The sequence below is a fragment of the Mycteria americana genome, chromosome 5 (genome assembly GCF_035582795.1).
Source record: "Mycteria americana isolate JAX WOST 10 ecotype Jacksonville Zoo and Gardens chromosome 5, USCA_MyAme_1.0, whole genome shotgun sequence".
In the NCBI taxonomy this organism is placed as follows: Eukaryota; Metazoa; Chordata; class Aves; order Ciconiiformes; family Ciconiidae; genus Mycteria; species Mycteria americana.
Window position 1 is genome coordinate 7195690 of NC_134369.1, and position 25274 is coordinate 7220963.

The following is a 25274-nucleotide window of genomic DNA, read 5'->3' on the forward strand; positions in this document are numbered from 1 at the left end:
AAAGTTCAGTTTACTAAATACTACTGAATGGCACAGGCATGAGCTCCTGCTCTACGCATCATTACCGGAGTGTGTGAACAGATACTAAAATGGGATGCATGTCAGCACATGATTTGCAAAGACTAAATGTACTGAGAACAAATAGTATTAACCTTTAACACATGCATAACTGGATGTCTGACGCACTCTGGTTATCCTTGCGGCTATTTACGCAGCAAACTATATAATTACTTTTTATTACTGAAAATAAAGCGCCCTCCCCCCAATATATACACATGCACACCCACACCCAATTTGTATTCTTGTAAGTCGGTTCTTCGTGTCAGGAAGAAGAAACCCATTTTATTTTTATTCTCATGTTGGTTCTCCCTGAAGTAATAAAATCTACTTAGCCGTAATGCCAGAGATGGCAGAGACAAAGAACCACTTTGAAGACTAAGATAAATAGCAAGCAAATTTACAAGTAGTTTGTAAACTACAACTTCTAACATAAGAAATTTGCTTTCACCTTATGCTGCTAAATATTGCTTATGGTACAGCTTCTGAGAGCAAAGAAACTCCAGCAATGCCTACATTGGCTCTGGAGAAGGATGCATCTGTTTAAAGCACTACAAGGAGTTTTTGTGGGGTTCCAAGGTTTTATCAGACTCTCTCCCCAATGAATACAAAAATCACAACTTCTCCTGTCAACCAGAGGTGGGAAAGAACTCAAAGAAAATAATGGCAAAATAATAATGCCATGACATTACACCCCCGATCTTTCACAGAGTTATGTATCAGAGTTTCCTACAAACTTGCATCATACCTTTCCGGACACTCAAACAGCCATGCAAAGGGCACACTTGCTTCAAAGCTCTGAGAAAAAGAATTCAGCTGCTCTGATGGGCACAGACCAGACAGTCTCCTCATTACCAGCATGCTTATACTTAAATTGGCCAAGTGCAGGACTACGAGGAGTTCCCAGTAGGATTTCTGTCGGATGGATCTCAGACCCATTCTGCCCATACCGGGAAACAGGCAGGATGAGTTTTGGCAGTATGCACAAATGAAGGAATAGCAGGCCAGACTCACAGATGGTATCGGAGCTTTCAGAGAGACAACACCCATGGAAGAGAACAGATGTGCACTATTTTTATACTTTTACAATGGGAACCGATTGTTGAGCCAGTGACACACACACTGCTTTTCCAGCGGTTTGTCCAGCATCCCACACACAGGGCACTCAAACTGCACGGGGGTTTGCAACCCCTGCTGTAAACAAAGAAACTCAGCTCCAAAAGGGTGCTTGTATGCATGCCACTATACATACCAAACACGATATGCTTTGCCACAATATGTTTTGCCAAAATTTCATGTTAAAATACCAAGGTATGCAGTGAAAGTCCCCCTCAGATAAAAGCGCTACCAGCAGGTTGGGTTTTGCCCATCAGGAGTATCATGGGTAGGGTAACATGCCGTACCGCTACTGCCATGCCAGAAATACCGTACAGTAAAGACACGACTTCCAAGCCTAAAAACTAAGCATTAGCAAATTCCAATTTCAAAACTGACTTCAGGCTTCGAAAACAGCACTAATCTGTTTTAGAGTATTTGTCGAGATACATTCATGCCATTACTGTGTTCATTCAGAAGTAACATTATGCAACCTCTGTGAAAGGAAAGTTCACCTAGAGAACAGGCTACCTAAAACCCCCCACAAAACAAGAAAAACAACCACAAAACCACCCCATGAAGTAATTACTCCGTGCCAAGATACTATCTGGCTCCTCCATGGGAGCAGATAATTACAGTTCTCCGAAACCATTTGCTTCGGTAGCCACTAGAGCTTTATATAATGATAATTCAACCTGTGTGCAGAAGAATGTTAGGGCAGAACCTCAGACCTTTGAGCAGCATCTGTGGTTTGTCTTCCATTTCACTAGGGCTCTTTGGTATGAAATACTGTACTGAATTGTCACAGGACTAAGCTATTCTGCCAAGTACACACATGAAGCTCCCACTGAAGTCAAGGATAATTGGCACCCGAGAGCAGGAACAGAACGGAGCACGAAGCATGCAAACTAGCGTGAGTTGGATCCCTTGTACTGTGACATGTGTCCAGCCGCCCTGGAACAACCCAGAAGCTGCTGTACCAGTTGAGCTTGGATCTTACGAGTGCCTATAAACTATTGAACAGCATGTAAAACATCCCACGCACCCATCGGTTCTGCTGCAAGTGGCAAACTTCCTAGGACCTATAGAACATTATGCACTCAACAGGAACATAAGTGAAGCCTAGCCAAGGAAAATCAATGGTTAAAAAGCATAAGCGTCAGATGGAGCAGTTACCCATGGTTGGGGCAGGCAGTGCTTTCTCTAGGGTAAGGGAGGAGAGCAAGGGCTATACCCATTTGTTGCAAGACTCTTACCTTTGCTGAGACCCTGACTGTGTGTGGCGTTGCTGTAAGAGAATACCTTGCTTTTAGCCATAGTCAGTCCTTGAAACGAAGCAGATCAGTACATTGTGATGTGCATGAACCAGAAACTGGAAATGCCTGTTGTCAGAGCCCTGACAGGTATTAACAATATGCCTGCATTTGCCAGTGGTGTTATCATTCATCTTTTGGCTGCCCGCCCTCGTGTGCAAATTTCTCTCAACACGCGCTCAGTCCAGTTGTTAGCACAGCATCTCCATGGAAATACTTTCCATAGACAGGGCAAGGGATAAAATCTTACACGGAGGTACCAGAGCAGCTTCTGGGAGTATTCAAGTCCAAAGTTACATGGGAACAACCAGACCAGGAGCAGAAGTTTGTAAGTTTGCAAAGCCACCTCCATTAATGGAATAATGACGGATTTGTATTTAACAAGGATGTACTCATTAGGAATCTAACCCACCTCACTGGGCAGCCAGCCCTGCATGTGTCCTGCAGTGACAACAGCTTTATCTTTGGATATAACACTGTTGGGAAGTTATGTTAATATGTTAACGTAACTGTATTGAAAACACTTTGGCAAAAAGTGCTTTTTCATCAGTGGTATTTTACTATGACGATGCAGTACACCACAGATTTCAAAGCATTAAAGTTTTCAGCTTTTTTTCCACCTTCTAAGTGGGTTGAAACAAGACTTTTGCAATTGCTATGCCTGGGTCTCTGTCCCTAATGTATCTTAAAAATTTGGGGGCCAGCTTCAACCAGATTCAATAGAGGGATACAAGTTTCACAGACAACACTATTTCCACGGCCACATGTTGTAACTGGCATGCAAGTAGCTGAGACCCACCCAAATAAGCTCCCCCCCTCCTCCATCCTTAGTCAGGCAAACACCAGTGTACGGGCTTACCCGCTTACAGACTTAGAACGCTGTGTATTGCTGCTTTCATTTCACAAGCTCCACAGAGGAAAAGCTTTTGGAATTACTACAAGGGGTGAGGAGGTATATCTGGCAAAGATGCAAGTGTCTGAAAACAAGCTTCATTAGTTGTACTGCTCAAGGTACAAACGTTTAATGGAACGTAAAGAAAAACCTGCAGCCTTGCAGGAAAAAATTAATTTATCAGGCTCCTGCCTTCTCCTAGTTGTATAATGGTGTAACTTCTTCCGCAGAGGAGTATTACGCTGCGATTCCTGTGAATTACGTGGACATTGGGTCCTTCCTCTCCCCAATTAAAAATGCAGTTTACCTGGTTCATGGCTTTTCATACTTGCCACCAGACAGAACTATAGATTGTGGCATCATGGAAATGATTTCCACAAAACCCGTTGAGGTTCATCGAAGCAGTATGTTCCAGTGAACCCAATTCTGGTGGGCACAGTCACTGCCCGGTGTAAATCCATAGTGCTCTGTTCACAGATTTATACCAGCTGTGAAGGTGGCCCAGCACTTATGGAGTCATAAAAATCAGATGGGGCCAACATCTAAACTATAGCTAATAGCTGTATCAGAACAAAATGTGACAGGTTTCGGCAAAACAGCTTCCTCATACTCAGGACTCCTGAGGGATACATGCATATTTTGTAATAATTTGAAGAGGAAGAAAAAAAGCTTTCTAGGTGTGCAGACTAGCTCCTCCCTTCCCCCACCAACATAAGCACATAAATAGCCCAGACATGCCTATAAACAGAAGTATGCAAAATCCAGCCCAACACCACCTAACTTTCCTCTGCTCCACGCTTGGGTGTCTTGTTTCATGCACACGCACCCCTGGTGAAGAAAGTGGCTTTCCTGCCAGCATGCTGTTCTCACTGTAAGAGCCCTTAAGCTCCAAAGGGTAGGTTTGTATATGGGATTTCAGTCATTAAATAAACAGTTCTCTAGAAAAACTTCAATACCTGTCCCTTCACATAAGCAGATCCTACTGCCCTGCAGGGAAGGAGAGCCTCTCTTCAGATAGCTGCGGGTAGGGGGAGGAAAGAGAAAGTTAAAGCGAGAAACATTAAATTACCCAATTAGTCTGTTGAAAGCAGCTAAGTGTTCTCCCTCCCTCAAATCTCTGCACAACACGACAGATTATCTAGAAGTCACCATCCTATTCAAAATCAAAAGCAGAGCTGTCTTATCAGAGATAATTAGTAGTTCTAGAGAAGACAAAACACACTTAGTTGCAAGAGCAGAGAGAGCTGGTACTTATGCTGCTGTGACTCTCCATTTGTACAACATTTCTTGGAGAACATGCTATCAAAGCTTCCAAAGTGCTTTGCAGCCATTGAATCTCAACATACTTAGGTGAGGAGGAACCCCATCAGAAATCCTGTTTTCCTTCTGGGTAGGCTGAAGCCCATGAAGACGTTTAAGCAACTTACCCCGGGCTGCACAGCAAGTCACTGCTGAACCAAAGAGGAGGGGAGCCCCTGCTCCCAATCCCTCGCTTCAGCCACGACACAAAGCTGCCTTAACCATATGTATCATTTACATATTTTGCAAATCTCTCTATGGTAACTTAGATGTCTAACCCAGAAAGAGGCAGGGCAGCTGATTAAAACCTTAGGGGTATTATTTTGAATACATATGCTAGCTCACTTCCATCTGTGTCGTTAATTAGTTCCTGACTGTAGGTTAAATGTAGGGCATGTTGTCACGAGCCTAAGGTGAGGTGGCAGGACCTCCTGCTATTGCCATATGGCTTTTTGTTCCTTCATTCTTCAGCTTTTAGCCTCACGCTTCTAATTTGTGGGCTCAACCATTATATAACGAAGAAAAAACAAGAAAAGCAAAACTAGAGTTAAAACAGAAACATTCTTCACCATTGAAACCTCCAAGAAGTTTGGTTTGAAATGCAACACAACTTCCTGTCTCATCCGGAGGCTGCTTTTACCCACAGCAAATTTGCTATGAAATTCAGGAAAGACCTATTCCCATGGAGAACTACTACTGCACAAGTAGATATTTACCAGCCCTATAAACACAAACCAGGCAGCTTGCCAGGGACCAAAGGTCAGCCTTAATTTGTATAAAATGGAGAAGAGCAAGGCTATGCCTACTCGTCATATGGATGCTGAGCCCTTACAGGGGATGAAGCCAGTGTAGCAGCACCATCCCCATCAAAATAATGAAAGGAAAAAAGATGACTGAGTTCTGGTCATCTTTTTTTTTTTCCCCAATGCATCTCCACAGATGTATCGTTTTATTAAAAATATAAATGGCTCAGGACTGTCCTCGACAAAACTACAGGTCATGTTTTGAAGTATGCCTGAACATGACTAATTACAAGATATGCAGAGTATCGGCAGTTCCCCTGCAGTCATTTTCTAGGGAGTACAACTTGAATACTAACAGGTCTGGTGGTGCTTTGCGACTGAAGTTTTGCTCCAAAGTGCTTAATTTAGAGTAGACATGGAAGTTATTTATTGTGTTTTCTAGCTCTCGTTGCATACCTGTCCTTGCATTAGCTAGAGGCAGGGGAAATTATTTCTGGTATTTCCAGGCATAAGATTCTATAATTTTTGTAACAGTTACAGGAATCAGAGCAAGGCAAAAAATATACAACAATATCTATGTTGAACAAAACGGATTAAGAACCAGGTGACTTGACTTCATACTTGAGGATTATGGAATTCAAGATGTTGCATCTAGGTTTGTCAGACTTGGAGGTAGACTTTGAAGACTTAGACGTCCAAGTAGTTTCTTAAATCTTATTTCTGCTTTTTTGCTGGTTTTGGGGTTGTTGTGGGGGTTTTTTTGTGTTTTTTTTTTGTTTGTTTTTTTTTTTTTTTTTAATGGAGGCATGTGGAATCGACTCACTTATCCTTTTGCAACACCCTTGCTCATCATTAACGCTCCTGCTACTTTTGCAGTTACAGTGGCAGAAAAGTTTTGCACAGGGGGCAGCAGAAATTAATCATTAGTGCAAAACAGAGAGAGAAACGGACTCAAAATGAGTCTTCTAAGGAGGGCAGCTTTGTTCTTTGTTTGAAATTCAGGTACGAATCATTAGCTTTTGAGGGGAAAACTAATTTTCAGACATTCTTTTGCCTGTCATTACACAAAATTTGTATTTCTGTGAAAAGATTTAAAAAAGCACCTGCTTATCCTCTCTTTGCACCATTTCATTGGCAGCAACCTGCAGATGCCATACCAGTAAGTATATCCTGCTGTTGTAATGAGATGTGAAACATCTTTCTTTGCCTCCCATAAAATAAAAACAATCCTTCTTCACCAGTCTGCAGGACATTAGATGCCAACGAAAAAAAATAATCATGACATTGACATAAACTGTAATGTTTATCTCTGGAAAAGCAAAAATGGAGAACTTCAGATGTGTTTATTTCTAGTTTTGGTTCAACCCATTATAAAGATAAAGGGTAGTCATGATGTTCAGCAGCAAATTCGTACTTCACCACAGTTTCCTGGCGTGGGTTCTGGTTAAGTTACCCTTGCCAGCTTGAACTTGTTAGTGGCTGTGCTTCCCCCTTGGACTCACACTGGCTTTCAGTGCAAATTCTATCAAATAGCATTTCTCTCTTGGCATTTATGGCTCAGTCAAACTGGATTATCAACTCCAAAGGAATGTAAATAGCAAGTGAAGATCCAAGTCTTAATGCAGGCAGCCAGCAGGCACAATTATCTAGAAATACCGCAAAACAAGTCCTGTCGCTCATCCCAACAGTGTCCATACACTTCTGTAGTACGGTGACAGCTATGACTAAGGGGAGGTTGGTTTACTTACTAATCCAGCCCTTGAATAAAGTTTAGATTTCATTTCTTTTCATCTCAGTATATCAAGTGCTGAACACTCACCGAGCACGCCATGGCCAGCGTAAAGAAGGGTAAACTAAACCATATGGATACTAAACGTAGCACCAAGCTTAGAAAGTAAATGGCATAACGGACTAAGGAATCCAGCGATCATAAACTTTAATTCCTTGATCTAGACAAAACTGCATTTCTGCAGGAGCTGTTATGTTTAAAGAAAGCAGTGTTTTGATCACTTTAGATAAGGCATAACATGCGCTAGAATTGGCACAAGATTATGTTTAACTCTCTTTTTTAAGGTATGTACTACAGGATTCTGGGGGAGGGGGGAAGACTCGAGTCCTGTTCTTATTGTTACAGCCTTAACTGCAGCAACATGCTCCAAGTCTTTTGCATGCTGAGTTAATAAAGAGCGTATAACAGCATTTTGCTCAAGGCTTTGCTTAGTTCGATCTTTTTCTAGGCTCCTCCTGCTATGCTGCATGCATGCAAAGGACTACAAGCCTACCTGTAGCCCAGCGTGCGTACTGGAGAGGCAGAGGTTGGATGTGGAACTCCAGCTGAGCCAAGGGCAGTTTCCAAACACTAGTTTGGCACAACGGCTCTCTCCTCATACACCCTTGTCTGGTATAAACAGCCTGCAGTTGCCTCCTGACTTGAATGGCAAATGCCCTGCTGTCACAGCTCCTCAGTTTCCCACAGTAAAACTCTGTTCCCTCAGAAGCTATACATTAAGCACTTATCCCAATATACTTTACACTGACAGATTTCAAGTATCTTAAGAAATTATCAAAAAATTCACCTGGAAAGATATGCAGTACATGCCATCAACTAGTGGCTTGCATTTTCAAGGCTGTGTGAGACGGAAGGTTTCAACTCCCACTGCGGTTTAGTTGTGTTGGGTTTCTTATTCCACTGGGCATTTGATAGCCGTAAGCTAGCAGTTAGTATAAAAGCCCCCCAAATGTACTGTGTCTGTAGGAGTCAAAGAGAAGTAATTGCACATGAGATTATGAGTTCAGCGGGTAAAAAAGGCACATTGTTTCTCTTTATAAGCAGTTCCTCACAAGTTAAATAGGGAACAGTGCTTATTCTTCTCTCCCAAACGCAGAGAAAGAACCTGCTATAGCCAAAGACTGATGTACAAACATACAAATCAGAAGTTGTGAGCTCAAAACAAAACAGGAAACTATATCCTAAGAACGAAGGGGCAGATATAAACAGTGTATTCCATGTTGTTAGATTTGGGGTAGCAACAAATACCCACATACGCAGTTTAACTTCGATACTTAATTTTGAAATTGGGAAAATCCTGGATCTAGTGAAACCAAGCTCAAGGCTGCCGAGTTGATACATTAAGAAAAATCGGAATTTTTTTCTATTCCACCAAATATCTACTAAAGGACACCCCCTACCAAGTAGAATTCAATGATGGGGTGGGGGAACAAACCCCCTCTCCCCCCAAACCAACTCAAATCCTTAAGGGATTGGTTCTACATTGCACTTTTTTGGTGCAAGCTTTGGACACGCTATCAAGTCTCACCGACAGCTGTAACAAACCAGCATAAATCTGACTTGCAAATACTTCTTTAGGTGTAGTCCAAAGTTCAGTCAGCAAATGATTTACTGAAAGTGATCCTTCTCGTTTACCTCTTTGAGCCACACAAGGAAGACTGTATAAAGATTAGTTACCTGCATCGCTAGAGCAGGATTTGCAGATACCACCTCAGTTACAGGGTTAAAAAAGCCCGCACGCATACACAAAACTTAACTGCTGCGAGTAAGAATGGTTGGGATTAGCAGCCTCACTCATTTTAATTGTCCAGCCTCACTTGCAAGAGCCAGCCATAGCAACGTGTTCGGTTCGTGCATCTCTAGGTGGCGGTAGCTGCTCAGATTTTGAGATACCAAGAGATGCTTATCTCAAATTTAGCAACCAGTATTCCTCCCATCCTCCTAGAATTGCCGTTCCTAATTTGAAATGTGACCCCCTCCCCCATTTCTTCATAATTTATAGTAGTCTGAAGCTGAGTCACAAGGATTTCTGCATTTTCCTAACCAAGTACACAAGAAAAGAAATGAACTGCCAAAGTATTGAGGTAATTTATAGCGTAAAGCATTGAGAGCTTCTAGTCGATCAAAGGACTCAGAGAAACAAACATAAGAACAATCATGCCTTCTGTTCTGTACAAATGCCACGGCCAGAAATAACTGTCCTAATTAACTGGTTTCAAAAAATGACTTCTCTGAAAGATACAATATTCTTACCGAGGAAAGTATACAACTGCTACAGCCTTATGGCAGCTGTCACTGGGGCATGAAAATTCACTAAATGAAGTTTCCTTTTGCTTCCTCTGGTTGTCCATGGGACTCATCTTCAGACAGCTGTAGCCATTTGTGATGCCTAAATTATGCTGTCATGGGACGTTCTGCTACCACTAGTATCAGTGTTACTAAAGGATTACAATCATGTCAAATCAGCATCATCCCAGCCAACCTTCTGGTTCACAATTTATAAAGGGTAGAAATTATGCCCAAGATGAGGTTAGCTTTTTTTGGTAAGACCGTTGCCTATTCAGTCAAGTCCATAGCATCTTCAGTTTTCCAGACTGTTCCATGTTGATCGTTACTGTTGGGTGTAGCACTTGAACTCCACCGCTCTCTAGTTGCCTGATAATTAGGTCCTGAATGTTGAAAAGGAGGAAAATACGAGCCTGACCCTACAGATAACCTACACTTTATGCACGTGACTTTGTCCTGTTCTGCACGGACAACTCTTGCAAACGGTGTTCCTCAATGGACTGCTCAGAGCCTAGAATTGTACGCAACATGGCCAACATAAGGTTATATCAGAGGAGACAGGCCATAGTATAACGGCTACCCTGTTAACTCACACATGTATCTCCAAAATTAAAGCATTTTATTCTTCTGTTATTGTATAGTCTAGTGTTTCCAAATCAAGTAACATAAGGATTTATGTTGATAACACGTACGTTTAAGGCGCCATAGCAGAGTTGCCAGTATACACTGAGTAGCAAAATCTGTTATTTATCGTTTGTATTACAAAAGCGCTGAGGAGTCCTTGTCAGGTACCAGGAATAGAAGACAGGCAAGACTATCTCTGCCCCAAACAACTTACAAAGATAAGACTGAATAACAGGTATCGATAAGGAAGGGAAACAGTAAGATTTGTGAGCTGACAGTGGGCACAGCCTACCAGCCCCATCCCAGCTCGTGCATCAGGCAGTTTGCTCAGTACACACCTATACGGCTTCCTAATGGTGTACCACGGGGAACAAGAGTTGTTACGCACAGAGCCTTCCTAGCTGGAACTGGAGACAGTAGCTTATTGAGTTACCACTTCATTTCGGCAATACACAAAAATAGCTTAGCTTCAATGCTTTTAAAAGCTTCGTTTTAAAGGGTGCACACAGCTAAGCATTACCAAGAATGCCAGTGTATGAACTGATCTAAGAAATGATTGAGAGCTTCCTAATTAAGCAGCATTTTAGCTATTTAGGAGGAACCAAGTGCTCACAACATATGCTTGAAGACAGGTCAAGACAAGTTAGCAATTAACCTACTAAAAGCATATATCCTCTTCTAGTGGAGCCTCCACCAATTCACACAATGCCTAACGTGAGATTTCTAGTGTAGGCACAGGGCACATTCTTAGAACAACATTTTAGCCTTTTATACAAACCAGGAAGGTAGATATGGGAAATACTTTTTTTTTTTTTTTTTTAATAGGACCGCACTTATTACACAATTCACTCAAAAGTGAATTGTTTCTCATCTTCATGTAGGCTTACCCATAGAAGGGATGAGAAGGTCTCCTACCCACGAGCTTCTTGTGAACTGCTTTTATACCTGCACCCTGGCAGAGAACTATTATCTGAGCTAAACATGCAGCTTCTTGTGTTCTCCTCGCTGTAACAGCAGAGTAAGAGTTGCAGCAAGTGCTACAGGTACTGCAGGGACTTTTAACTGCAGCTACTTTCAGCGCTGTCACAATATGCAAAGCTTTTAAGCAAAAGCACGGATCCTTATTTTCCACTATATTCTTTCACATTTTAATGAGTCTTTAAAATCCTTTGCATCTGTGCACTACGTTTCGTAGTATTCCAGCATATTGTAGTACTCCCGTAGCACTACGCTACGACATAATGCCTTCATGTTTAAAAGCACGCTGCTTGAAATTAAACTTTTTTTCAGTTTAGCCTTACTCCCTCCAAGATAAAAGTCCTTTCCCATTTTCCTCCACTGTTATATCTGGATTATTCAGATAAAGTGTTCTTGATCCTTCTGACCTGGTTTACCCTGATTTCACAGCCATATAACGACAGGATCTACCCTGCAGCTCCAGAAAGCAGAGAGCACTGGCGACGTGAACAGAAGGCACGCTACTTACAAATGGGTTTTCCCAGCCGAGGTTCAGTGAAGCTGAACATTAAGTGGTAGCACTACAGCAGAAAATTGTTGCGAGTTACAGAGCCCTACAGAAAGGCTCCTGTATCTAGTCGTGTTAAGTAAACAGCTGAAACATCCACCAGCTCCTTTGAGGTATTTTAGAGTTGAAACAGAGCTGTTGCTTTGCCCCGAGACCCAGGTGAGGGACAGCACTCCGTCCTGCTGCTCCCAGAGCAGGCAGGAGACCGTCGCAGTTTGCCTTCTCCCTTTCCCTCACCCCGGGTTTGTTTACACAGCCAGCGCCCTGCCGCTCCGCACGCAGGGAGCCGTAGCATCCCCCGGACAGCTGCTACCTCCTCTCGCATGCCAAACCACGGGATTCGCAGCCGGGACAGAGCCAAGAGCGTCCCCTCTGCTTACGTTCTTCCCTACCTAGGCTAACTCTGGGCCATCGCTGGGGTCAAGTCTTCACCCAAGCACTCGCAGGCAGCAGTCCTGCTCTGCAAGCGGAGCCATTGATTTGCACCAAGGCGCTACCCGACACAAACGAGCGGGACGATATGACGACCTTCTCGCTTGGGACGGCCGACCACGCGCAAACAGAGCCAACCCTTCACTTCTGCTACCCGACAGCCACTCAAACTTAGTGATGCGAGAGCTGCTCCTGTCCGCGAGCAGGCGGCTCGCTGCCCAGCCCTTTGCTTGTATCTACAGACGACCAAGGAAATTCATTTTGTGTACTTATCACACCATGAATTAAAGATTACAGAAATACTTGCTGAAGAAAAATGTATCGCCAGGATAGATTCTTTGCATTCATTAGAACTGTGTTACTAGAAACATAAATAAGTAATGACTATCGATCTCACAATAGTCATAACCTCAGAACAGCAAACTACAATAAACTGCAAGGAAAAGTACATATTTTAACCGTAATGTACAAACCGAGATACCAACAGCACCTCTTAGAAATAAACAAGCAAAGCAACCGTGGCCCGCAGCTGTAACACCTCATGCTTTTAATCCTATAAAAGAAAAAAGAAACATCAGTGGGACAGCGCAGGGCTTCCAAAGTGTTAAATAAACCTCTGCCAAGCCAATTTACCGTCTAACGCCAGCTCCCTTCTGGCTGGAGGACAAGCGTTTTCCACACCAATATGAAATCAAAGCCAGTGGGTGCCGAGGACCAGAGGACCTAAACCTCTTCCCTCTCCTCCTCCCCGCGCATCGACGAGCGCGGACACGGGACCTAGAGCCGCTCGGGCCGCCGCGCTCCCCCTCCGCGCCGCCCTCCCCGCCGCACACGGCAGGCTCCCCAGGCCCGGCGGCCGGCGGCCGGCGTGGGAGGCGGAGGACAAAGCCCCCATGGCACCGGAATCCCGGTGAGGGTGCCCGGCGTGCTTCACATTCCAGCGACGGCTGCGCTTCAACAAGTGCATCGCTCCCCGCCCTGACGGCACCTCGCCCGCCAGCGCCGGGGCGGCGCCCGGCCGGCCCCGTCCCTCCCCGCCCACCGCTCCCCTCGCGCCCGCCGCTGCCCGCAGCCGAGCTCTCTACGCGCCCGCCCGCCCGCCCCACGGCGGGGCCCCGCCGCCGCCGCCGCCGCCGGGACCCGGCCCCGGCCCCCGGACGCCGCGGCCGAGAGAGGGGGCCGGGGCCGGGGCCGCCGCCCCGCCGCGCGCCCGCCGCCAGGGGGCGCCGCCCGCCGCCCAACGGCCGCCCGCCGCGCCCCGCGCAGGGCGCCGCCACGCGGGCAGCGCGCCCCGCGCCCGGCCCCGCCTCGCCCCGCGCGGCCGCCGACGCCGTCGGGGAAGCGCCGCCGGCGCCCAACGGCCGCCCGGCCCCGCGCTGCCCGCGGGCCGACGGGAGCGCGCTCCTGCCTCCGCCGGCGCGGGCCGGCCCCCACGAGAGCCCCGCCGGGCCGCCCGCCCCGCCGGGCACCGGCCGGGCCGACAGGTGCGGGAACAAAGGGGCGCCGGGCGGCCCCGGCCCTCCCCGCCCCGCCGCCGCCCTTCCCGCTCCCCGGACGCCTCGCACCGGCCCGCGCCCGCCCAGCCCCGCAGCCGCCCGCCCGCCCGCCCCCGGCCCCTCAAGTTTCCCGGCGGGGCGCCGCGTACCTCGTCGTCCACACAAAGCCTGTCCGGGTCCCCTCCGGGAAGTCACATCCTCTCCCGGGCGCCCAGTCCCACCGGCCGCCTCCCGCCGCCCCGGCAACACAGGCGGCGGCTCAAGTGTCTCATCAAAGCTTTATGAGGGGCGGGAGGGCAGCGGAGCCGGATCCCCCACCCCCGCCGCCCAACGGGAGCCTCCCGGCCCGGCCCGGCCGCCTCCCCGCGGAGCGGCTTCGCCCCTCGCCCGGGCGCCTCCGGCCAGCGGCTGCGGCGGCCGCAGGCACCGCGCCGCCCCGCGCTGCCCCGCTTAAAGCCTCCGCGCCGCCTCCCCGGCCCCGCCGCCGCCGCCCCCGCCCCGCCCGCCCGGCCCGGCCCCCGCTCCCCCGGCGCCCCCCGAGCGGCGGGCAGGGCGCGGAGGGGCCGGGCCGGGCCGGGCCGGGCGGGGAGCGGAGCGGAGCGGGGCGGGGGGGTCGGTCCGCCCGCCGCGGGATATTGGTTTACTCCGCCGGGTATTAAGCCAGCCCGATCCATTTAAATATCGCTCCCGCGCTGACCTCTCCGTAGTTTGCCTATTAAGAATGCAATCAAGATAATAACAGGCATTGCTTATTAATGAGCGCCCCAGGTAACGTTACACCGGTGACTTTCTGGAGGCGCGCAGCGGGCGCGGGTGCTCAATCCAGGCGGGCGGGAGGCGGCTCTGCCCGGCCAGGGACCGGGACGGGGACGGGGACCGGCACCGACAGCCGGAGCCGCCCGTCGCGCCAGCGCCCGCCGGCGCGGTCAGGGGCGGCCGCGGCGCCCGCGGGATGGCGGGCGGAGAGCCCCGCTCGGCCCTGCCCGGCTGGCGCGGGGTGGTTTTTCCTTCCCTCCTGTCAAAAATCTGTCTTGCCTTTTCCCCCTTCTGCCTGTGCAGCAAATACAGTAAATTATTGATAGTGGAAATTGCATGGTGGAGGCAATAATGGCATCCCCTGATTGAGTAGCTCCATTTGATCTTGGTAAAGACAGAGAGATGGCACGATCCCTGGCCAGGCTGGCTGCGGCGAGCGGGAGCGCACGCGTGTGCCGGTGGGGCACAACGGCGTGTGCCGCCTGCCACATCCCACGGCGAGAGCCAGCGTGGGAGAGGCACCCACTTTGTCCCCAGCCGGGCACGGGCTGTCGTGGCCTCACCTCCACCCTCCCCTGTCCCTTCACTGGTAAAATTGGAGGCGGTCGCTTTGCAGAAGATATCCCATCTCTTTTATGAATCGATTAAAATGAGTATCTTTCTACACCTTAAAGCCTGACTACCATCTAATTGCAATTAACGCCAAAGGCCCATCCGCTTCAGTGCGCTCGTGGCTGTTTATTTATACTAGGAGAAATGTGTGCAACTCATTGCTGCCTTCAGACAGCCTGATTGCCTGTGTGCTTTTGCTATGAAACACCTGCATTTATTAGATCAGTAAAGTAATAAAATATCCCAGGCGTTTGAAATTTGAGTACACCTAAGGCCTTCCATATAAAACAGCTTTTAATATATATTAAGGGAAACAATCCTGGTGGTTAATATCCTTTGCAGCTTTAAGAACTTCTTTAAAAATCATGTTCCAGTACCACATTACCATCCTTCTTGCACTTGGGGATTTGGTTTCGCGTGTTTGAAGTAAAAGTGTCACTGAGCTGTGAAGACAGTTCCACCTCTTTTGTCCCAGTGATTGCCAGTCCAAATCTACTCAATTTACAAGAAAGGAGACGGTTTTTCAAACTCCTCGCTAACAGCCTGGGCCCGAGGAATCACGCCCAGCTCTTGCTGTCTGATACAGAGTCGCTAATAAAGGTAGCTGTTCAGGCCAAGTCCTGCTCGGCTATTTCTGCAATATTCAAATTCTGCCATTAGGAACACATCAGCCATTTCTTTTCCCACTCTAATATACCGGTATAACCTTATATCTCTCAGCGATACTGCCAGGTGGATGTTTCAGTGCGGCTTCAAACACGGGGATCGTAACTGGAACTTGCTAAGTTAACACGTGCATTTTGTTTTACCGGTTTGGACTTCTCTCCACGACACCGTTCAGCTTTCCGGGGATGACTGTATTAGTGCGGGTGCCTGGTTTCACCAGGGCAGCATGTTTTCAGCAGCCTTTTTGCATAGTGATAAGACAGCACAGTTTTAATAATCTGTGTTCGTAAGACAATGCCTGCAAATATTTGGATGATCTACCAGTCAAGTTTAACAGCAGCAGCAGAGGCTACTTTAATTAGCTGTAATGTAATACATTACACACATGTTATTCCTGGAGGAAGCACTCTTCTCCTGGTACACTAGACATGCAGATGAGCAGCAGCGAGTACCATGCTTTAGAGACACCGAAGCATCTGCTGGCTTGTTCTCAGGAGCGAAAGAGAAGGCACATATTCTGAAAAAGTCTGCTTGCAATCAGAGTAAGTTTTTTAATTTTGGAAAGGAAGCGTGTTACGGACCGCCTGACAAGTCCTCGCTCTGTGGTACATGCTTTCAGCTCGGCTCTGCTAAGAACGTGAGAACCATCAATTCCAGGCAACCGGGCGCTAAAATTCCCATTTTGCTCTGCTACAAACATGCTGCCTTTTGCCCCAGTGTAGAGGTTTTCCCGGGGAAGAGGTGTGGTCAGAGAGCTGCTGTATCTTGCCGGTATAATCAGCCCTTTGGGGATTATTACCAGCCAGTGCTTGATTACTGGGAAAATGAAAAAATAGTGTAAATAATGATCTGTTTGGATTTTTAATGCACATACAAGCTGGGCTCCTTATTTTTCAATCAGGCCCTGACTTCAAGGAGAATTTTGTATGAATGAGCCCCAAAAGGGGCCCACAAGGTATTAGTTTGTGAAGCAACTGATAGCCATCACACGGAGACACTGCCGTGGTCAGAGCTCCGCTCCTTTGTCCATAAGACGTACTGTGAGCTTAGAGGTATACATACGCCTTCGCCTTCGGAATTTGTGGGATACATAGGATGCAACGATCAGGCGTCCTGGTGTTTCCCATGGATTCCCAGGCGGGTGCCTGCCTTACAGCATTCACCTTGAAACCGAGTATCTTTTTCCTATACCTAACTAGTTAAAATTCTTTTTTGCATACATAAATTACACTTCACCCTTTTCCGTACAGCGACAGGGAAGGAGTAAGAAAGAGTACGAGTTGCCAATCAACATAATGTTGATTTATCCCTGCAGCAATATCAGACTGCTTGCAGGGGGGTAAGACCATTGCTTTTTGCTGAATTCAATTTAAACTGTAGCATAGGCACTAATGATGCTGTAGATACTATAAAGAAGAAAGCAGAAGCACGCACATCTGGTTTCTGTCTCGGTGGAGGTTGTGCATTATAGTGATTGATGTATGAGGTCCAAATTTACTGATAAACTAATTATATGATAAAGTAGTTTGTGGGGCTCTTAAATTCCCCCATTGCAATTGTAAGAGAAGCAATAAAAAAGTCAATATTTGAAGAGAGTAACATTCTTAAAAGGTCCATAGTTAGTCAATACATAACTGGCGATTCAGTTTCCCCCTACAAATGTATCTTTACATTCCCCATTTTATTCATGTAGTATCTCAACCTGTTTTTGAACGAGAAAAAGGTCAAGAAGCTACAATTTGGACTGCCTCTCACTCGGTTGTTAGGAAATATAAACTAATCCTGATTACACAAATGAGAATGCTGTTGATGTACTCGGGTTTTGACACTAGAGTATTTTTTCTATTAATAATTTTAATTGGCTGAGGTCAGTTCTTATATCACTACAAGCATTTTATGTTTAATTATGTTTATTCATGTTTCCTAGTTACCTATCTTTGCTATTTTTTCACATTAAAGGGCTGGAAAGTCCATGGAAATAAACTTTTCCAACTCAAGTAATGCTAAAAATTGCAATGGATTATAAACACAATTGGAGGTTGCAGGCGCATCGCATTTGTAAGAAGATGACTGGGCTGTGACGCCACTCTCTGATGACTCAGTGATCACAGCACACACAGCGGAGCCACTGATGCTCCACGCTAACATCAGCGCGACTAGAAAACCCTCAGCATCTTCGAGGACCGAACCCAAATTCTGCTCAGTTACGTAAAGATTTTGTAATCGGCCAGGCTGTGGCTGAGCGAGATGAAGAGAGAAGGAGGGGGGCGAGCGCTTCCCCAGCCCACCCCTTGCACCCAGGGGTTGGCCAAACCGTGGCCACGGCCTCTCCCGGGCGTCTGCGTTGCGTGTTAATGCCCTGGGGCTGGTGTCACTTGGATCTCATAGCCTCGAGGTTTACCTGGTGTCCAGCCTGCGAAGTGTTGCTGTGGTTCTGGTCTGCAAGTAGCTTGCTGGGTGGCCAGAATATACCCTGTGCCTTAAATAGCACAGGGTACTTGCTCTTAATATCGAGCATAATTTCGCCTTCAGTGAACAATGTCTGCCGAGAGGCCTTTCGGCCTCATTTTAGCAGGGGAAGTATTATGTGAAACAGCAAAGACGGGAATAGAAACCCAAAGATTTTCATTAGACATAGTTTGTAGGCTGCATGTGTACAGGATAAAGCGGTGAAAACTACCCTTTCAATCACAGGCACCGAAACCACAACATTTTTGCTGAAGAAAATATCACCTAATAGCTCAGAATCGTCACCCTGCAGCTACAGCAAAAGTGAATTTAAAACTCCAACAAACAATTAAAATAATTGGTCTCTTCTCATGTCTGCTAGAGGTATGCCAGCTTTCCGTCACATGGGGGGATCTGTACCCTGGATCTTGTCCCATGTCTTCTAGTCAGGGATTTCAGCACAATTTATGTGCATGAAACTGCTTCTGTAACAGAGCTCTGTGGTAGGTGCAGATTAGTCTTTTGCAAATGAGGAAATGCATGTGTCTATTATATATCAATTTATTAAGCTGCTCATGAACATACTTGTTTGGCAAGCACGCCCCTTCTGTGTTTGTTCCTTTCCACCGCTCATGTAGCTGTCTCTACTGGCATCAACTGTCATAGAAATGGAATATGAGTCATATGTGACAATTACCACATACATCAAGTGATGAACACACACACACACCCCTCCCCGTCCAAATCTCCAGACTTCCCTTTTGGGGTTTTGCATGAAGTCCACACGCTGCTTGGACAGTGAGACTCCTAAACCGGACACGGAATCCCTCCTCCCCGTGCAGGAGGGCTGGGGGTAGCCAGCAGGATAATTCACCCTTCGTCCTGACCGCTCGGTCCCGCGGGCAGTGCGGAGCCGTGCCAGGCTGACCCCGTGCTGGAGGGTGGCTATCGAGGATGGTGGCCCGGCCAAAAAGGCGAGAACCAGAAAAAAGAAAGGAGAGAATTAATCCAACCCAGCAGCAAAATTAAAAGTTGGGTTTATCTTTCCCTGACGTTTCGACACTCGCTAAAACTGGGAATTCACCTCCCGAGTGTCTCTGCCTTACTGCTGTCGTTTTGGAGGCATTAAACCCCCACCACCTGCGCAACGAGCAAAGTATCTGGGTTGTGCCTGAGAGTATCCAGTGCAGCCGCTGTCTGGCGTACAGTGCCCGAGCCCTTCCCCGCTCGCCCCTGGCCTCCCCGCTAACAGCCCGGCCACGGCTCCGTCTCAGCAGGCAGAAAAGAGAGCATGAAACAACAACAACAACAAAAAAGCAAGCTCCGAGTGAGCCGCAGACATAGGAAGGGAAAAGAAAATCCCCTCTCCCCCAAAGAGGTTGTGTGTGATTCCTCGGGATGGGGGAAACCCGAGCCGAGTGCAGAAAGATTAGATGGCTGGAGATGCACTCCTGTGACGAATCCGGCCATTGGAGCTGTATGATTAAAGAAGATCAGAAAACTGGTGGTGCACTTGTGGGTGAAAGGTGTTGGGATTGACTCATCTCTCCTTTCCTCTAAGTATTCAGTGGGTTTCAATTAGATGCAATGCAGTGGATTATTTTTAATATTTAAAGGGATCAGATTCCAGGGGTTTAATAAACTTAGCCAGGCATCTTGTCAGAGTAGGTACATGCGTTACCAAACCCTCCTCAGTGCATAACTGTGGAGAGCTTATCTCGGGTATGTCCTAAAAATAAGTAAGCCCCCAAAACCCAGGTTCGCAGCCCTGCGAATGCTCCTTTGTAGTTTATTTCTATTTAAGCAACTAAAATCTCCTCTGACATCAAGCTCAAGCACTCCGTTCGCCAGGTGCAGCTGCTCAGCGATATTGCCCGCAGGGTGATGGGTGATAAGAGATCTAAAGCAAACAGTCAGGGAGGGGAGATGGAGGATGGCTTTCGGGGGCCCGTAGCTGTGCCAGGGTGCCCAGCGCCCACGGGGCCCCGCTCCTGCCCGGAGCTGGCAGGAGGGATCCTCCTTGGGTACGTGGAGATCCTTGGGAATGAAAAGCATGTGTAAACATTAAATAGTTCTTCTAGCTCTCCTGCCCTGCGCTACTTTCATATTAAGGCATTTTACGCTGCACTTGGATAGCTGTCTTCATCTTCCCAAAGAGGTTAAGGTGCTTTGGCTCCGTCCCTCTTTAAAGCATAGCCACGTCAATACTTTTAACGAGCTGATGTGTTTAAAGATGAATTCAAGATTTATTTTTTTTTAAATAGGGTATTGAGCTATTTTACCTAAGAAGCAACACTAGAGTCCAAAACATTTTCCATGTTAACCACCTAAAGCGTTAAAGAGAGAAGTATCTGAGGAACAGTAGATATTTTTGTTAATTGCAAACTAAAATTATCGGTGCAGCAATAAAAATTAAATAGAGTCCTCAAAATGAAACCCAGACCACATTATGTTCTCCTCCTCCAGTTCCTGTGACTTGTGGCTCAAGAAACAAGTACTGGATTGGTCTCATTAAAGCCAAAGGTTCCCTTGACTAACACGTTTCATTTGTTTGCTGTCTTTTCTGTTTATTGAACACTTGGGATTGTTAATCTTCCACTAATTTAATGACTGGAACCGTGTTGTGTATAAATGTTACTACATTCCACTTTGGAGATTAATAGGCAGCCATGTGTCAGTCCGGCAGTTTTCACTTGTTCGGATAAAAGGGATCGTCTGTTTACCCATGGCGGAGGAGCACTCGGGCGGTGTGCGAGCACCAACAGTGGCAAGGGAGTCAAGATTTGGGCCACCATGAGGTTATGTGCTCACCCAGTCCCCGGAGCATGTTAACGCCGAGCAAAAGATGCCAACAAAGAGGGTGCTGTCCCCGCTCCCTCTTTCCTTCCACCCCAACACTCAGCCCAGCCCCAGGGAGCAGGATTTGCACAGGGGCTTTTATTTCTCTGCACTGGCCAGATGAAATGATTTAATTGACCTGCCCTGCAGAATTGTTTTAAATAGTAATTAGTACCGGTATAGTTGTAGTTGTGGTACTCCTGATAAAATATTATTTTCCTCCTCGCAAGTACAGTATGGGAGTAACTGGATGCGCAGCCGGTTCTGTCTCTGCAGCACGTGACACGCCTGGACTATCATTTATAGATGCAGAGAGATGGGAATGAAACACAGGGCGGATGTATGGCTACTCTGGAATTCAAAAATCCTGAAATATTGATTCAGAAAATCAATACAAATTTTAAGATATTTTTAAAACAACTTTCCTCAAGTTCTACACCATTTCTCAAATGGGAAAACGTATCGATTTCTCTGTCCCAGGGAGAAGCCATCCTGTGCAAGGATGGGGTGGCTCTGAAGGGCTGGCAGTGTGGTGGGAGCATCCACCGGCGGGGACACGACTGCCACCACAAAACTCATGCGACCAGAACGGCAAGCGGAGGAAAGCAATCGCGCACGTCCGATATATGTTCCCGGAGTGCGGCAGCCCACTCCCACCATCCAACATCTCACAAACGGGCTGACCCGCGGTGCCTTTGCGCTGGCTCCTCTGCTATGTTTTCCTTCTACCCAATGTGCCCAAAGCCCCTCTATTTTTAGGGTTGGATGAGACTCAAAGCCTACTCAAGTAAAATCCACCCCTGGCTTTGGTGAGACATTTAGTGGGGGTTCAGGACTCGTGCCATTGGAGTATAAATTCATAAACAACATTATCTACATTTATTTCCTGGACACTGTTTATTTTTCATGCAGTTTATACAGCTGAAACGTAAATGCTTGCAAGGGACTGGTGGCTTTAAACACCTCTTTGTATTTCATTAGTTAGCCTGTTTAATCTGCTGTAATTTATTGCAACCCACAGTTGTACTATATGGCCTTATAGTGCCTTTACTTATTTGAATATAAACACAACTGAAGTCAACAGGAATGCAAAGTATTTAAATCAGAAGAGACCCGAGTGCTAGATTTTCAGCAAGGACTCTGCAGCAAGGCATCTAAACCATTATTTTAGACTTTCGTTACGTTTCTGTTTGATGCTTTACCCTGCTACGTGCTCTGAGCAGAATCCCTTTCCCTTCCAGGCATGTATAGCTTCTTCCCCTTTGGTTTCTTAATTTGGGTTAGATCCCATAATACGAAAAATATACTCTGATATTGCACCTAGAGCACATTGATGAGGCCTAAAGAGCTCTTCTGTGATGGGAATTAAGATCAAAAAGGATATGGAATTTAAATATTCAACATTTTTTCTTGGATATGAAACAGAAAAATTGTTTTGATGCAAAAGTCATTGCGACAGAATATGTTACTTCGACTCCGGGACCATATTAGGGTAAAATGGCTTTTTAGATAGGAATTGCACTGAGAGAAACTCCTTCATATGGAAATTATGACATTTTGTCTATTGCCTCTTACTAGAAATGTTTAAAAGATCTGTTAAAAATATTCTTTTAAGAAGTTGTATCAAGATAAAAGAAAGTAAATAAGAACCGGGATAATTTAGAGGCTTATTTCTGATTAGTTTCTTAATTTAGACCCTGTTAACTGCCAGAAAACTGGACCAGTTACCAGAGTTGGGGCAGCGTAACTGATAACATAGTTTATTTTGCAGTTTGGGGTTTGCTGTGCTTTTGTCAGCCCCCCCCCCCCCCCCAGTAAACGAACATTGTGTTAATTCCAGGTACTGATGAGCTTAGAGAGACTCAGGAAAACAGGCTGAGCACAAGTAGTAACACAGCGAAAGACAAGCGTAGGACACATACATTCTCGCTGTCTGTTTGACAAACTGGTCCTAGACCTCCATCTGAATTTAGCCAATTGATTTTTAGCTAACCATTGATCTTTACTAACATCCCACAAAAAGCACGGACTCAGAAGGCGGAGGACAGCTTCCCCCACCAAGGTTTCAGGTACAGCCAGGCAGGACACGCTTGCAGACGGCTGAGGGATTGCTAAACCAGCCTGCCGGGAAGATGGACCTTTCATCCCGTGTTCCCCCGTACGGGGCAAGATGCACTGCTATTTCTTTTCCATCCGAGCACTGCTCCCCTGGCGTGGGCCAGCCTGGGGCTGTCGGGGCTCCAGCACTATCCATCATTTCTGCTCGTCCATCATCTCCCGGTGCTCCCACACCTCCTCGCTGGCAGGGAGTCTGTGGTGGTCCCCAGGACCCCCACCCTCCGGCCACACAACCAGTCAGCCCCAGGACCTGCTCCAGCCCAGCACTAACCCAGCAGGGACAAGGATAGGCGTTTATGCTGGTTTAAAGTGCCTGTGTAAGTGCGTTGTAGGCTCCTGATCTGGGCTGTTTTCTGGTCCAGGGCTTTCTCTGTCCTCATTTCCCAAAGAGAGAGGTACATTAAAATTAATCTTTATAAATAACCTGGTAGAGTCTTCAGATAAACACTAGCAGCCTTCCATCACATTTTTTGTATTAGTGTAATAAATAGGGCTTTGGGGGTATTCTCAGGTACCTAAAGCACATTCCTTCCGTACATGCTTCACCCATGCAACCCTATAATTTTCCTCCCCTGTCACTTGCCTATCTATGTTACCGTATCTCCACGTAGGGTCTGCCTCGCCCAGCGGTGACAGTGCCCATGAGAACGGACAAAGGAAAATTAACTCAGCCACAGCCCAGGTGCCTCCTCTCCGAGGGTACAACCGGACTGCCACTGTGGGAGCGGTACTTGGGGCTGTGGGCAGGGCTCATGACCATGGCTCGATCCCATCACAGCAGTGGTGCTGTGTCCTGGCCCGAAGTCTCTGAGTACCGGTGTCTGAGAGACTACGTTGCCTTTTTCTAGGAGGAGTCAAAGGTGAGGTTGGACAAGGCTTGAGAAGAGGTTGACAAAACTCACAGCAATGCCGAGTGTTCAGGCTGAGCACCAGAGCACGCCAGGCACCTGCCTCATTTGTCCCCCCAGAGACCCCTCCATGGGGCTCCTTCCCTCACACCACACAGCCCACCTCCACTTCCAGGGGCTCTCCATGTCTTCCCCACCCTTTCCTCATGGTTGCTCGGATCGGGCGCTCTGCGTCCTCCGAACCACCTTCTTGCACAGCCCCCCATCCCTCTTATCTCCATTTCTCTGGCTGCGGGAAGAGCGTGTGGCTCATTACCACTCGCAGGTCCGCAGCAAGGGCGAGCGGGAGGCTATTGCTATGCAGGGAGGTATTAATGTCCACCCGCAATTAGCTCTGTGAGCTGAAGGCAATTCTGAGCTTCGTGGGGACAGCTGATCCTATGCGCAGGGTCTTGGGGGTTACCCCAGCCTGCCAGTCACATTGGAAACCCAAACTGAGAGAGATTAAAAGGCAAACTGATCCAAATAAGACTCGGCTCCGTGGCTGCATCATCCCCAGTACGTCCTGGGGGAGGATGCAGTGAAGTCTGCCCGACTCTCCGTTTCTGAGAGGGAACTGGCATAATGCACATCATCATCATTGTGTTTACAGCCCTGGCAGAGGCGAGCCGGGAAGTTCTGCCGCTAATCAGAGCCCCGGGCAGCTGTCACACACAAGCAGCAGCTGGTGAAATGGCCTCTGGTGGTCAAGGAGGCGAGTCAGTACATTGCCTTGGTCTTGCCCTATTGCTCTTGGATGGGCTGACTTGCCAGGGGACGTTACAGACCCAAAAGAAAACAATTTTGAATGGTCCGTCATCTTTGGCTTTCCTCCTGCCCTAAAGTGTATGCCTCGCAGTAGTCTGAGTTTCCTCCCTGCTTTGTCTGGAAAATCCCTACGGATAAATTAATATGAAATTCTGGCCATTTCAAATTAACTTTCTAGCTTTGCCTTAAAAAGGGCTTAGCCTTCTTGTCAGCTCTTTTGGTTTCCTTAAAATTTGGAAGCCAGCAGAATTTTCTTTAGGGAATGCTGCAGGAAATCTGTGATGGGGAAGTAGACGATAAAAATAACTATTTGGTGCCAAAGGCGGTAGGCTGGGGATTAAAAGCCCCTCTGAAGTCAGACACGTTCGGGTCTTTGAAAGAGTTCAAAAAAAAGAGGCAAGAAAAGCAGTGGGTATCCTGGGCTATGACCATGGTTGGGCAGCTGATGGCTGAGTCTAGGTGAAGGATTTGGGAAGAGGAAAACAACAGGTGGTGGGCGGAAAAAAGCACGAGAATCAGATCTGCCTGGGGAATAGGCGGTGGATAGAGTAACCGACTGCTGATGTAGGAGCGAACACCATGGAGAAAGAGAAGAATCAGGTGAATCTATGATTAAACTCTTACCTCTTG

At 47.1% G+C, this 25274-nt stretch overlaps 1 protein-coding gene across 5 annotated transcripts in view; it reads right to left on the reverse strand.

The window, feature by feature from the left end:
• Positions 1 to 25274, reverse strand: part of BDNF (brain derived neurotrophic factor) — a 40906-nt gene that overhangs the window by 7784 nt on the left and 7848 nt on the right. The window contains exons 1-2 of one of the 5 annotated variants that reach the window (XM_075502034.1): positions 9442 to 9595; positions 7976 to 8148 (exon numbers count right to left, since the gene is read on the reverse strand). The exons of 1 other annotated variant lie outside the window; for it this stretch is intronic. In XM_075502034.1, the coding sequence (XP_075358149.1) occupies positions 7976 to 7996 (21 nt within the window). In that variant the 5' untranslated portion in view covers positions 7997 to 8148; positions 9442 to 9595. Of the gene's footprint in view, positions 1 to 7975; positions 8149 to 9441; positions 9596 to 12688; positions 12969 to 13700; positions 13986 to 25274 lie in introns of those variants that run through there. 3 more of the 5 variants (XM_075502035.1, XM_075502036.1, XM_075502037.1) reach the window with 3 other exon arrangements.